Here is a 12265-nt window from a genome sequence, read left to right on the forward strand (position 1 = left end):
TAATGAAAGGGAAGAAGCAAAGAAGGGAGAATTGGAAGAGGGAAGAAGGAATGAAAGGGAGAATGGAAAAGGGGGAGGGAGGGAGAAGGAAGGAAAGAAATGAGAAAGAGGAAAGAGAAGAATGCAGCCATGACAGACAGCATGATTCACTTAAGAACTGCTAATGATTTGCTTAACAGTCATGGCAAAAGAAGGTAGAAGTAGCCATGATTCCCTTCATCCTCACTTTTCTTAGCAATGGAATTTCTGCTCGTAAGTCAAGGGCCACCTATATTCTGTTGCAAGCATATAGGTGCAAAGTTTGTCATTATTCCCCCCCCCCTGCACTTAGTTTTCTACTTTTCTTTTCTAAGTAAATCCACACCAAACATGCACCAATCACAGTCGAAGCCGTCGCTCGCTTTCAAATGGAAGCACTTTATTTGATTGAATTCTGTCGCCAGAAATAAAATGAGTCGGAAACACTAGAACTCGGATTTTCTTTACACCTTGTTTTTTTCAGCTAGGAAAATCATACATACGCACAGACATTTAAGTCGCCACCAAAAAACCTACATTAAAAGAATCCAGTGCCTAAACACACAGAAGTAAACCATTAAAAAAAAAAATGGAAAAAACAAAAAAAAAGTGCTTAACGTTTTATGTTAAAATATAATTTGGCGGGTTTTTTTTTCTTCTTTACATTTTTTGACACTTCAAGCATGAGAAGGAGAGATGCGAAGTACGCAGAACCTTTGAAAAATACTCAGCATTAAAACACAGTTTTTCAGTAAATATTTTTTTTTCTCTCTCGTTTATTTACAGATGGTAAGAAAGGGCGTTAGCGGATGAGTGGAGAGGCCAGGATAATCTCGTCTTTTTAGTCTGATCCTAACCAAGGAGGAAAAAAACCTTTTAGAAACTTGGTTGTGTTATTTACCTACTTCAAATTCACACCTCTAAGGCCCTACGTTAAAATTTCATGCACACTTTTTAAGCGTAGATGAAACTTTTCAAATATATTCTAACATAGGGTCTCTACTCCCTCGGGGACAAGGGACAATATTCTGAATCTGGAAAAAAAAATTTAAAAACATTTCTCTTAAAATTTATTACGTGATGTGTACGAAGGTTTCCAGGGTGAAATTAAAAAAAAACAATCTCAAAACAAGCCTTCCAAGTCAAAACACATGTTGGGATTCAAAACTGCAGCTTTTTTGGCACCGTGATTTCCTAAGTATTTTTCCCCCCAGCCATCCTGGGGGAGGAGGAAGGTGGCTGAGCCTTGGGAAGCAAAATCCCCTGTAAAATAGGCACCCCCCAAAAAATAATTGAATTAAAATAGCAATAGCACTTAGACTTATATACTGCTCGGAAGGGTGGGAGTCTGGTAAGATTCAGTCTACCCAATTTCAGGCAACTGGCAGGCAGCAGAAACAGCCTGCAGTGATGCACTCTTGACAACTGCGCCACCAAGGCTCAAGGGCAAAATTAATTAAGATAACAATTCTCCGTCCTTAACATTTTCTCCCCCGTTTTCCGTTGCATGCAAAATAAGCATTTCCAACAAAACATCTCTTGGGGCATTTGCTCCTAATCCAGGGTTGAAAAAAGAATAACTTTCCCTTCCTTTATGTCTTCAACAAATCCACACCTTTCTTTTTTTCCCAAATTAAACCCATGTCCTATCAACCTTTGCAAAAAGGTTAAGGTGGACAGTCGATAACCGGTCTGGCGGTGTCTTAGCACCTGGATTTAAAAAAAAAGGGAGATTGAAACCATGGCTCAATTGCAACCTTGGTTTGTGGGAAACAAAGTTGGGTTTATCTATCTTATCTGTCCATGTGGACGTTCCTGATCAGGGATTGGTCCAGCGAGATCTTAGATCCGGTGATGCACCAAACATGAAGCTTTACAAAGAAGCATTTTTTAAAAAAATTATTTTGGGTGGGAGAAAAGGGGAACTTGTTCCCCAAACTGTTCAAAAGGCGAAAGAGAAAGCAGGGAGAGGCCCTTTTCTAAGGATGCTGGATTTGGGAAAGGAGAAGAAAAAAAAATTGGGAATTTTAAAAACCAAAGTGGGATCTTTATTTTGGAGAGCCCCAGGTGCAAAAGATGCCCTGCCTTTCTGGGCTGCAGGGAAAGAAGAATTTTCAGGTCATTTTATTTCCAAGAACTCGGCCCAACCGGGAGTTTCCTAAATCGAAGGGCAAATAGGAAGCTCTCTGTTGCCAAATCATGCTGCAACTTTATTTTATTTTGCTTTGGGCTTCCTCAAACTCTCCCTGCAAGGTGGGAAACCTGGAAGGCTAAACTGCCTTCTGCTCCAGGGAGGTTGGGGCAGGTGGGGGGGGGGAGGTTGCCTGGCCCACCAGGGTAACAATTGGGGGGGGGATGCCCTCTCCCTGAATATCCATGTCCACCCTAAGTACATTGAGAGCTGCAGTAGACCAAAGTCCAGAGAAGGCTCTGCCTTCACCCTCCCTCCCCCCCCCCCCCCCACCAATTTCTGATCCCCACAGGTAAACTGTTCCCAAGAGTGGAGGCTCAATTTAGATTCCTGGGCTTGTGGGCGCCCCATCCTCCGCAAATCCAAGCTGCCCGTTCCTAGATTTGTTCCCATCTTGGCGAGGTTCGTAGCAGGCAACTTTTATTCCACCAGGATATTTTTAATGGTGAGGATGTGCGAGGATGAGTTATAACGGTGCAGTTATATCCACAGATGGACATCAATTGTCCACTCATGGTTAAGCCTCCCATCTGGAGGGTGTTTCCAATGTCTGCTCCAGCTTCCAACTCTTCACTTCCCTGCTAACAACTTTCTCGTCGGGAAGATTCAGGTTTTCTTCTTCAACGCAGACAGGGAATCCCGCCAAATTCCTTAAAAAATCCATTCTCGCCTGTTGATTTCCACCTCTTTGGATGGAGAAATGAGGTTTCACCGTCCGTGTTCTTGGTCCCCTTGGCTTTCCAACTGGGTTGCAACCACAGGTAGTTGAAGCTGCAATCTGGGGCTACCGCAGCTCCCTTCTGACTTCCAAGAAGAGGCGAGTTCAAAACCGGCCGTCTCTTGAACTCAGCACAGCAATAACCTTTCTTGGCCAATCGGCTACAAGGCTCCAGTTTTGGAGTAGGACCTTTGGTCTTTCGGGACGCTGACCAAAGCTGCAACTTCGATGTGATGGCATGGCTCACAAAACGGAATTAAAAACTGAGGCCAGGCGAGAGCCGAGAAGGGCAGGAATCACAGCAAAATTTGGCCGGGATGGATGGTAGCACCAAAGGGCTGGAGAAGGGACCTTGGAGGTCTTCTAGTCCAACCCCTTGCCCAACGCAGCAATCCCCAAGCAGGATGGGGGTTGGGAAAAGCTGAAATAAATAAATGAGGAGGGCCCTGCGAGAGAAGGTGGAGGGGTGGATTTTGAGAAGGCGTCATGCAAAACAATTTAATAAATTAAAGGGGCAAGGAGAGAGATTAAACGGGCTGGAGATTAAAGTGACCTGGACGATGCATAGAGGGCGGAGCAGGGAACTAACAGGCTGAAAGGAAGAAGAAATCGAGATTTGCATGAAAGATGTCGGGCAGCTAAAAGAATATTCGTGAAATAAAAGCCGTGCAGATGGGAAAACCAGATCCCCGGGAAGCTCAGCAAGGCCAAACCAGCTTCGCCAGCCCAGCAGAGCCTCCCAGTTGGCAAGACCAGGCAGAAAGGCTGAAGGCCTTGGGAGCAGTCTGGTTCTCTTGTCCAGGCCTCCCAAAAGCCATCCGTCAACAATTGGGGCTGGCTTGAGAATTCTGGGAGTTGAAGTCTACCTGTTTTTAAAGCCAGCGAGGTGGAGGAACTCTGCATCAGATCAGACCCTTCCTGAAGTGGAAAGAAAATATCTCCTTAATTCTTAGTAAGAGGGCTGTCGGATGAAGGGGACCTGAAGGCACTTCCTAGAAGGAGAAATCTGAATTCCTACCTGCAAGTCACGGGGCTTTAGCAGAGGTGAGGCGTGGAACTGAAGTCCTGGTGAACACCACGGGTGCCCATAGACACCACAGCAGCCCCAAACCAGGGCCTCCGAACTGCTTTCTGCAAAGTTTCCGGGTGCTGTGAAACGGCTCGAACCCAGGACCAAAACGGGGCGTCTCTGCACATGGGTAGCTTGGCCTGGGGGCAAGGCACACCTTGGGGCTCTAACAGCTTCATTTATGCATCACGCTAAGACTGTACTTCAACATGTTTTGGTAAGGGAGATACTTGGCACTAAACCAGGGGTCAGCAACCTGCGGCTCCGGAGCTGCATGTGGCTGTTTTCATCCCTCTGGTGCGGCTCAAAATAGGTGTCACAACCACCAATGTGCGCCAGCACAGGATTTACTGAGCTTTTCGATCCCCGGTGGGTTTTGTGGCTCCAGGTCTTTTCTGTGGGTAACGGATCCAAATGGCTCTTTTGAGTGTTTAAGGTTGCCAACCAAACCATGGCTGGGTGAGCTCTCCACTAACCCAGGACCAAACCAGACCATCAGTTCTTAGCATGATGCAAATCCCATCTTGAATAGCCAAGCGTTCTCCTGGGCATAACGCCCATCAAATCAGCCAGGCTAATTTTGGGGTGATCTCAAGGCCACCCATGGGCACAAGAGCTATCTTCTAGGACTCTACTCTGCCATAGAAGCCCGTTCTCCTTCCAATGAACCTCCTCTGGATCTGGGTGTGATGGACAGATGGAGTGAGTGAAGGGAGAAATGGAGGCCCTCCCGCCACCACCTCCACCTCCCTCCGTCACACCAAACACAACCCAGCTGGGAGGGAACGTCTTTTGCCTTCTCCCTTCTGGAGAGAGCAGCACCAGAAGCTCCTCGATCAACTTCTAAGGAAAGTCTTCTCCAACCTAGGTCCTTCAAGGAAGGTTGGCCAGCCTAACCAACGGGGGATCTTCTCAATGTGGCCAAGACGTCCTATGGGCTCCCAACAGCCAACACTTCCATCTCCTGCTCTAAGCCCCATGGGAAAGTCATATTGGCTCCTCCATTTTCTCCTCAAGCGATAAAACGGGGCTAAGCCCACCCGGCTTTCCTAGTCAAAGCCCAGTGGTTAGATCTGATGGATTAAAAACAAAAATTGTTTGGATCTCAGACCTGCAAATTAGCTGTGGACCGAACTGATGATGTCAGACTGCGTGGCAAATCGTAAATTCTATCTCGTGGCGAGGACCCTCCGTTTCATAGCTTGGTATTCGGACGGTTTTCTGTGCAGGAGACCTGTTTGAGGGGCCAGGAGAAAGGAGGGGGAGGAGGAAGGGGTAACCGTTGATCCGCTGATTCCGTCCCGTCCCTTCCTTGGTGGAAGAAGAGAGGGGACCCCACAGTGTGGATCCGGTAAGCGGTGGTGGAAAACCACTTGAGCCAAGCCAAGAGGGATCCGTTGGTGCCAGAAGCTCGGAGGCAGGAGAACGTAAAGAAGCGATGAAGGATGAGCTTGAAGGACCGTTTCAGATGGGGGGGGGGCTTTAATTCTCCTCCCCACTGAAGGACTTAAAATGCCTTGACTCCCCCTCCCTTTTGTCCCAAGCTCTCCAAACGCCAGAAGCGGTTTTCAAAAAACGGGACACGTTTCAAAATAATCATAAAATCCAATCGGCCGTTTCTTTCTCCGGTGTGCCCAGCTCGTCCTGAGGCTCCTGTGACAGCAACTGACTTTGTGTTTTTTTCCTCTTTTTTTACTTTAGGAATCTGAAAAAATAAACACAAAACAAAATAAAATACAAACAACATCAGCGGGAGAAAAATAAATGTACAGACAGCCCTTGACATGCAACGCTTCATTTAGTGTCCATTCAAAGCTACAGCAGCGCTGGAAAAAAGGGATTTATGACCATTTTTCACACTTAGGACTGTTGCAGCTTCCCCACCACAGTCAAAACTCAGAGGCTTGGCAACTGGCATGTACTTACGACGGTTGCTGTGTGCTGGGGTTGCGTGATCCCCTTGTGCGACCTTCTGCCAAGCCGAGTCAATGGAGAACTCGGATTCACTTAACAACTGCGTGATTAACTTAACCACTGCAGTGATTCATTTAACAACGGTGACAAGGAAGGTCTTAAAGTGTGGCAAAACTCAACAACTATCTCTCAGCAATAGAAGTTTTGGACTTAACTGTGGTCGTAAGTTGAGGACTGCCGGTATAAGCCGTGTTACCTTTGGCATTCTTCTCCAAAAAGACCTCGACGTAAGAAGTGGGGACGTAGCCTTCCTCATCCTCGTTTCTCCGGATGCGAGTCCACCCATCTCCTTTGTCTTCCTCTATGACGTACAGCGTCTCTCCTTCCGTTACAGAAATGGTTCCTTCGTTCTGCCCTGCAAGTGGGAAGGGGAAGGGGATTAGAATGGGCAATTTTAAAAAAAAATACACCTCTAAATTCAGTCACATCTTCGGCATCAAGGCTGGTCCTGCGCCTAAGAGGGCAGAAAATTACAGGCAATAGCAATAACACTTATTGTTCTGATGGAGGCTCCCCAAGAGCCTGAAACAAAATCCTTGTCCTGACAAAAACCCCTTTTATTAATTGGCTGTGGATTCCGCTCATTCACCTCCAGCAAAGTCTTTCAAGGGAGGATTTACGGTCACAGACCTTCTCTGGCTTGGAGAGCTGCCAGGCCGAGATCTGCAGAACTTTGCAAGGAGTCTCGGAGAGTCACGAACCAATTAAGGGAACTAATTTTGTCTCCTGCAAACTCCACTTTCACTCCTATTTTATTTCCTCTGGGAGGGGCCATTCATCGTCCCCCTGTGGCCTTCCTCCCAAGTCGACCCCTGTTCCTTAGCTCTTCCCTTCGTCTGGCCACTCTGCGCATGTGCACACTGGGAAGAGGCTCCAGCTGCTCTTCTGCCCCACTGAGGTCTGACTCTGAAGGCAGCTGATAACTGTCAGACGGCCCTGGCCCCCCCTCTGCCTCCGACACAGAGGCCTCATCATCAGAGCCTCCCCCAGACTCCAGGACTGGTCCATTTAATTCCCCAACCTCCTCACTCTCCAAATCTGCTGCCAGCTCCACTCTCCTCTGGCGGGCCACAACACTTGTATATTTTTGTAAAGTGAGTCCAGGGCGTGGAAGAATCTTTCACCAGAAGCTTCTGGCTCCTGTTTGGAGAGTTCCCCCCTTACCATCAAAGGTGTAGAGAGCCTTGCAGGTGCCGATGGTGGGCAGAGGTTCCTCATCGTCAAATTCATCGTCAAATTCGGTCGTCGGCGTTTTCATCTCACTCTCCTGGCTGGGTTCCTCTGTGTAACCGCCATCGGGACTGCTCAAGACAGGAAAAGGAGAAAGGAACCCTAACCCTATAGCAATCTTTTGGGTCGGCTGGAGAGGAGGAGGGAGGAGAGGCTGCCCCTCGGCCTGCCTCCCCACCTGGGTCTCTGCCGTGAGCTTCTGCCCTCAGGGGCTTGGGAGAATAGGCCAACCCCCTTTTCTCTGCGACAGCCCCCCAAAGACTAGAAAATTGCTATTGTGTCACCCCTTAAACTAAGCTAAACGTTCCCCTTGCACATATATGCTAGTTGTTCCTGACTCTAGGGGGCGGTGCTTATCTCTGTTTCAAAGCCGAAGAGCCGGCGCTGCCCGAAGACGTCTCTATGGTCTCGTGGCTGCGTTTTTCACCTGCTTTCGAACTGCTAGGTTGGCAGAAGCTGGGACAAGGAATGGGAGCTCACTCCATTACCGGAGATTAAACCTGTGATGGGAGCCAGATTCAAATCGGCTCTCAGACATGGGAACTCTGGGCCAGTCACTCTCTGCTCAGCCTACCTCTCAGGGTGGTTGTTCCTGTAGGGGTAGAACTGGAGGAGAGGAAGGTGCTTCGGAAATCATGTAGGTGAGGACTGTGCGGGCTTTGAGGTTGCAAGGCTGGCATCTGAGAGGGCCTGGCGCCAGGCCTTTGCCCTTCATGGGTTCTCCAGCACAGTACAGGTACTGTACCTCTCTCTATCCTGGACGCAGTTTGTGACGGTCAAGGTGTTACTCTGGGGCTCGTAGGCTCCACTCTGGCGGCGCATCACCTCTGTCCGGACAGGTAACCGACCTTCCACCTCTGCTAACCAGCCCTAAAGCAGAGAAGGAGGGAAAACGAGGGACTTTTAATGGTCTGTGGGAATGGCCTTGGGAGACTGGAGGAAGAACTGTGGACTAGATTAAAGTATCTCAGCCCAGGGATGGAAAAGGGACGTGGGAAGCATCTCGGAAGTAACAGGAAAAGAAAGGAAAGGAAAGGAAAGGAAAGGAAAGGAGAACAGTTTTCAATCTTGCAAGGTTCTGTGAATGTGATCCGACAGTTGGATCTCTTCTCTGGACTACCTTGCAAAGCTAACAGGGGAGACTTCAGTATCTTGGAAAAACCATCTGGATTTGACCAAGCGGTGCCTCGATATGATGCTCAACTCAATGGGCTGAGAGACTACAGTTCCCAGAATTCCACTGTACAGGAAATTTGCCACCCTAGCACATCTGGGTGGCATCTGCTTGGAAAGCCTTCCCTAAACTCAAGATTTCTAAACTTTAGCCGTTTTAAAATGTAAGGACTTCTGTTCCCACAATTCTACAGTGACACATTTTCAAGCATGCTGGCTGGGCAACTCTGGGAATTGAAATCCACACGTCTTAAAGCTTTCCACCTGGGGAATTCTGGGAGCAGAACTACACCCATTTTAAAGCCGGATGGCTAGGGGATTCTGGGAATCCATGTCCACCCATCTTAAAGTTGAGAAACAGAGCAGAAACTGGTGCTTGGTTAACTCCCTACTGTTGGGCCCCGCCAGCATCCAGTGGAGCTGGGAGCAGCTTCGGACAGTGAGGAGGTTGGGGAGGAACCTGGGCCAGTCCTGGAGTCTGGGAAAGGCTCTGATGATGAGGGCTCTGGGTCGGAGGCAGAGGGGGGACTAGGGCCGTCTGACAGTTGTCAGCTGCCTTCAGAGTCAGACATCAGTGAGGCAGAGGAACAGCTGGAGCCTGTTCCCAGTGTGCGCATGCGCAGAGTGGCCAGACAAAGGGAAGAGCTAAAGAACAGGGGTCGACCTGGGAGTAAGGCCACAGGTGGACGATGAATGGCCCCTCCCAGAGGAAGTAAAAGAGGAGCCAAAGGGGAGAAGCGTTTGCAGGAGACCATTAGTTCACTTAATTGGTTCGTGACCCTCCGAGGCTCCTTGCCAAGTTCTGCAGATCTTGGCCTGGCAGCTCTCCAAGCCAGATAAGGTCTGTGACCGTAAATCCTCCCTTGAAAGACTTTGCTGGCGGTGAATGAGCAGAATTCACAGTCAATTAATAAAAGGGGCTTTTGCTGGGACAAGGGATTGGCTTCATGCTCTCAGGGAGCCTCCGTCAGAACACCTACCTCAAATTTTTGTACTTCCAGCCTCAGCTTCTCCAAGTTTTGTGCAAGTTCAGCTAACTTGATGTCCACGCTAACCGCGTCCCCCATTTGGGGGTTCTTGATGTAGACGTCCTTCATTTTCGTTAAGGCCTCTCTGAGAAGGAAGAGGGAAGAACCACCATCAAACCAGGAGCTTGAAACCACTCTCAACATCTTTTCAGGAGCTGCAGCGCGCGAATAGCAGCTGTCTTTGCCCCTTTACAGCCTGTCCATCCCCAGGACCAAAGAGACTGTTATTTTATTTCTAACAATAATTATCTTATGAACCGCAGAAAGGTTCCTTTGCCATTAAGGGGGAGCTGGAAGATAAAATTTTACTAGTTTGGGAACTGGCGTTTGCATTTGTTCTTCAAACACCGAACCAGGAAAAGCATTCTGCATTCTTTACTTTGGCTACAGGACCTCCGGTGATGGGGTATCCATGAGTGGAGAAGCATTGCTCAGATCATAAGAGTGGGAAGGGACTTTGGAGGTCTTCTACTTAGGTTCACACTTTCACAATTAGGAAAGAAAACCACGAGACTCCATTGATAGAATCAAGTGTACCTTTACTAATTATAAATGATCAGAAGCGTAGCAAAGCGAAGACTGATTATTTAGGCGCGAAAGCAAATGATATATAGAATAGCCCATTCCCCTCCCCTTGGCATCCCAGTTACAGTCCAATCATAATTCTCCCAAGTGTCAGGTGCGAGACAACTTCGAAAGGCATCACCCAGATGGAATGTCGGTGCCATTGGCCTTGGCGGGAAACCTCCTCCGCATGCGCAGCAAGACGGGCAGCAGAAACTCCAGAATCTTCCTCCAGCACAATTAGTATTCCCCTCCCAAATACCATGCCCCCCTCCCCCCGTTTCAATGGCAGCTGAAGCAGCAGCAAAGCAGAGGCTGACATCATCCCTTTCCAAATAAAAGGCTGTCCAATCTCATCTTAAAAACCTCCAGTAATGGAGCAGTCAGAACTTCTGGGGTTCCACTGATTAATTGTTTTCGCAACCAAAAACCTTCTCCTCATTCCTAGGTTGGTTCTTCTCCTGCCTTCGGGTGCTTTGGGGAATAGATTGGCCCCCCTCATCTTCATGGCAGCCCCTCAAATATTGGAAGAAGCTATCATCATGTCCTCCTTTTCATTAGACAAGAGAGAACCACGGTTCCCTGCAGCCATTTTTTTCATATGTTTTAGCCTCCAGACCCCAATCTCCTTTGTGGCTCTTCTCCGCGCTCTTTCTAGAATAGTCCCCGCATTTTCCCCCCTATCGTTTGATCTACCTTTGATCCAGCTCTTTCTGAATATCCTTGTTGATTTCATCCACTTTTTGCTGGAGTTTCTTTCTCCGTTGCTCTGGGGGAAGGTTGCTATAATCTTCCGGCCCTCCTCCCTGAGGTTTTCAGGAAGGCGAAAAAGGAGAAAAAAAGATGAAAAGTGAAACCTCTCGATCCCATCACGCGTGAGAATTTTATCTGCCTGCACAGCAATATTCTAACCCAATTAGTTATCAAAAGATGTTGCCTTGGCTGACTTAAAGGCATTCCTTTTAAGGCGGCGGATTGGCTGTTGAACAGCCAATCACAGGGAGTTCCCACACTCTTCTCTAAGTCTAAGATACAAACATCTCTCCAAAAAAATAAAATAAACTAGAAAAAAAACCTGGAAGCATCTTTCGTGAATAGCTACGTAAAGGTAAAGGTTCCCCTTGCACATAAGTGCTAGTCGTTCCTGACTCTAGGGGGCAATGGTGCTCATCTCCGTTTCAAAGCCAAAGAGCCAGCGCTGTCTGAATACGCCTCCGTGGTCATGTGGCTGCATGACTCAACGCCAAAGGCTCACGGAAGGCTGCTCCCTTCCCACCAAAGGTGGCTCCTATTTTACTACTTGCATTTTCTACGTGATTTCGAACTGTTAGGTTGGCAGAAGCTGGGACAAGTCACGGGGGCTCACTCCGTTACGCGGCACTAGGGATTCGAACCACCAAACTGCCGACCTTCCGATCGACAAGTTCAGCGTCTTAGCCACTGAGCCACCGCGTCCCTCCGTGAATAGCTAATTATATTAAAAGGCTCAAAAGCTTTTGTAAAACCACAGCTCCCTTCATCAGACGCACAGGAGGGCTGGATTAATCTAAGGTTTAATTTAGGAGGCGGTTGGGAGAGAAATGGGGAGGGAAAATAGGTTGGTTATTGATGAAGGGAGCTGCATCTGACAAAAGCTTCTTTTAATTAGATTTATGCAACCAACTTCATCCCATTTGTCAGAAAAAGCGCTATCCAACTTCTGATTTCCTCCCCCCCCCCCCGTTCCAAACATGTGGCTCTCTGCTTTGGGAAAATCTATGAATGACCACTTCCAACGGTCACTAAACGAACGGGCGTTAATTCGAGGACTCCCTCTACGGTATGCAAACTGTAGCGAAGACACGACCTTTTATGGCTGCAGCAGTTGAAAAAGAGGCCGAATCTCCGTCAACTTTGGAAGCCAATCAGGGCCAGATTAAGCAGGAAATGAGCTACCGTATTTTTTCCTGCTGAATCAGTGACTTGTGTGTGTGATTTCTGATTGTGATGGCTGCTGCACACCCGGCCCACCAACTGGTTCACCGTGAGCCTATTTGAGCTAGAACCTACGATGAGCCTCCAGCGAACTCCCTTGTCACCAGCCCCAGGTTTTTTTGGCATTAAATGGAGTTATTCTTTTTAAACGGTTTGGTTGAAATTTGCTGGGAAAGGATTAAAAAGCGTTAGTTTGAGGAAATCTTGCGTGGGAGGCTGAAAAACGTAGCTGGCTAACAAACCAAGAGAAATGGATAACCAAGATGGCAATCGCATTCTGTACAGCCCGGTTATTGTGATTGATGTTGAACTCAATGAAGGACAGA

At 48.1% G+C, this 12265-nt stretch overlaps 2 protein-coding genes across 17 annotated transcripts in view; one reads left to right on the forward strand and one right to left on the reverse strand.

Moving 5' to 3' along the window:
- USP20 (ubiquitin specific peptidase 20) overlaps positions 1 to 12265 on the forward strand; it is a 64626-nt gene that overhangs the window by 33383 nt on the left and 18978 nt on the right. The window lies entirely within an intron of this gene.
- The window catches only part of FNBP1 (formin binding protein 1), a 66745-nt gene continuing 54877 nt past the window's right edge, over positions 398 to 12265 (reverse strand). For 9 of the 15 annotated variants that reach the window (XM_032233456.1, XM_032233453.1, XM_032233454.1 and 6 more), the window contains 6 exons: positions 10662 to 10771; positions 9354 to 9486; positions 7946 to 8070; positions 7135 to 7274; positions 6167 to 6325; positions 398 to 5701 (listed from right to left, as the gene is read on the reverse strand). In XM_032233456.1, the coding sequence (XP_032089347.1) occupies positions 5694 to 5701; positions 6167 to 6325; positions 7135 to 7274; positions 7946 to 8070; positions 9354 to 9486; positions 10662 to 10771 (675 nt within the window). In that variant the 3' untranslated portion in view covers positions 398 to 5693. The remainder of the gene's footprint in view (positions 5702 to 6166; positions 6326 to 7134; positions 7275 to 7945; positions 8071 to 9353; positions 9487 to 10661; positions 10772 to 12265) is intronic. The other 6 variants (XM_032233457.1, XM_032233455.1, XM_032233451.1 and 3 more) reach the window with 1 other exon arrangement.

Source organism: Thamnophis elegans, chromosome 16 (assembly GCF_009769535.1).
Source record: "Thamnophis elegans isolate rThaEle1 chromosome 16, rThaEle1.pri, whole genome shotgun sequence".
Classification (NCBI taxonomy): Eukaryota; Metazoa; Chordata; class Lepidosauria; order Squamata; family Colubridae; genus Thamnophis; species Thamnophis elegans.